The 1364-nt window shown below is 44.6% G+C and overlaps 1 protein-coding gene across 1 annotated transcript in view; it reads right to left on the bottom strand.

Annotated features, from left to right (window-relative positions):
* PSMG2 (proteasome (prosome, macropain) assembly chaperone 2) overlaps positions 1 to 1364 on the bottom strand; it is a 22361-nt gene that overhangs the window by 1552 nt on the left and 19445 nt on the right. The window contains exon 6 of the mRNA XM_011936634.1: positions 2 to 121. Coding sequence (XP_011792024.1) covers positions 2 to 121 — 120 coding nt within the window. The remainder of the gene's footprint in view (position 1; positions 122 to 1364) is intronic.

Below are 1364 nucleotides of genomic sequence, written 5' to 3'. Positions count from 1 at the left end.
AAGTGGTTTGATTATCTGAAGCCACTCATTAAGGTACTCAACGAGACCTAATGCATCTGGGATGTTGTCCCCTTCTGAAACAAATTTCAGCAGAACTGCCATTTGGATTTCTTTAGAACAGCTACAAGAAATAAAAATAAGAACCAGTATTTTTTCACAGGTACAAGAGCTGATTCTAGTGTGTGTGTTTTCACAGCTACGATAACCTGCCTGGTTTGGGTAAGGAAAAGACGCCACATTATAAGATAACTTACCATCTCCCTTTGCCCTACAGAAAGTTTTCTACTTGTGTGAGCAGGCCTCTGTAACACCCACTGGGGAACAGGCATGATCATGCCTCACCCCACGGCTGCATGAAGAAGCAGCCTTTGTGTCCTTGGCTGCAGCAGATAAGGTATGTTCTGATCTACTCCCCAAACCTACTTCAGAAGACAGTAATTTTGAGAAGCGCCACAGCAGAGACTGAAAGAAGATAACACCTGTGACTGTCTAAAGCAGTGAGGGAAACTGTGGAAGAGAATGGAATCATTAAAGGAAAGAAAAGTTCCTACTTCTTCCAGAAACGGTGAGTGAGTATTATGTGTTAAGCATTATCTGCAAATGTTATGACAACCCCTCTAATAATCCTGAGGAAGCTCTAATTAGCTCCATTTTATAAAAGAATCAGTTTGGAATAACGGGAACAAGGACAGACACCAGCATTCAGATTCTAGCTCTTCAACTTACCAGTTATGTTGGGCAAGTTACCTTAACCAGGGGTGTTCCTCATCTATAAAAGGGTTTTGGAGTTAGAGAGACCTAAGTTCATGTCCCGTCTCTGCCACTTACTAGATATAGAACTCTGGGCATGTTAACTACGTATTCAATTTTTTTTTGTTGTTTTGTTTTTGTTTTTTTGTTTTTTTGAGACAGAGTCTTGTGTCTCACGCAGTTGTCCTGCCTCAGCCTCCTGAGTAGCTACAGGTGCACGCCACCACGCCCGGCTAATTTTTATATTTTTAGTAGAGACGGGGTTTCACCATGTTGGCCAGGCTGGTCTTGAACTCCTGACCTCAGGTGATCTGCCCGCCTCGGCCTCCCAAAATGCTGGAATTACAGGCATGAGCCAGCGCGCCCGGCCTGTATTCAGTATCTTTAAACCTGTTACCTCGTAAGAGTAGCTAATACTTCTGTCATATTTACTGTGTGGTCACTGTTCTAGGCATTTTGCCTCCACTACCTCCTTTCAACCTCACAACAACCTGTGAAGCAGGTGTGGCAGTGACTCACGCCTGTAATCCCAGCACTTTGGGAAGCCGAGGCAGGCAGATCACGAGGTCAGGAGATCGAGACCATCCTGGCTAACCCGGTGAAACCCCGTCTCT

Source organism: Colobus angolensis, unplaced genomic scaffold (genome assembly GCF_000951035.1).
Source record: "Colobus angolensis palliatus isolate OR3802 unplaced genomic scaffold, Cang.pa_1.0 Scaffold155, whole genome shotgun sequence".
Classification (NCBI taxonomy): Eukaryota; Metazoa; Chordata; class Mammalia; order Primates; family Cercopithecidae; genus Colobus; species Colobus angolensis.
Note: the sequence above shows the minus strand (reverse complement) of the source record. Positions and strands in the feature narration are given on the sequence as shown.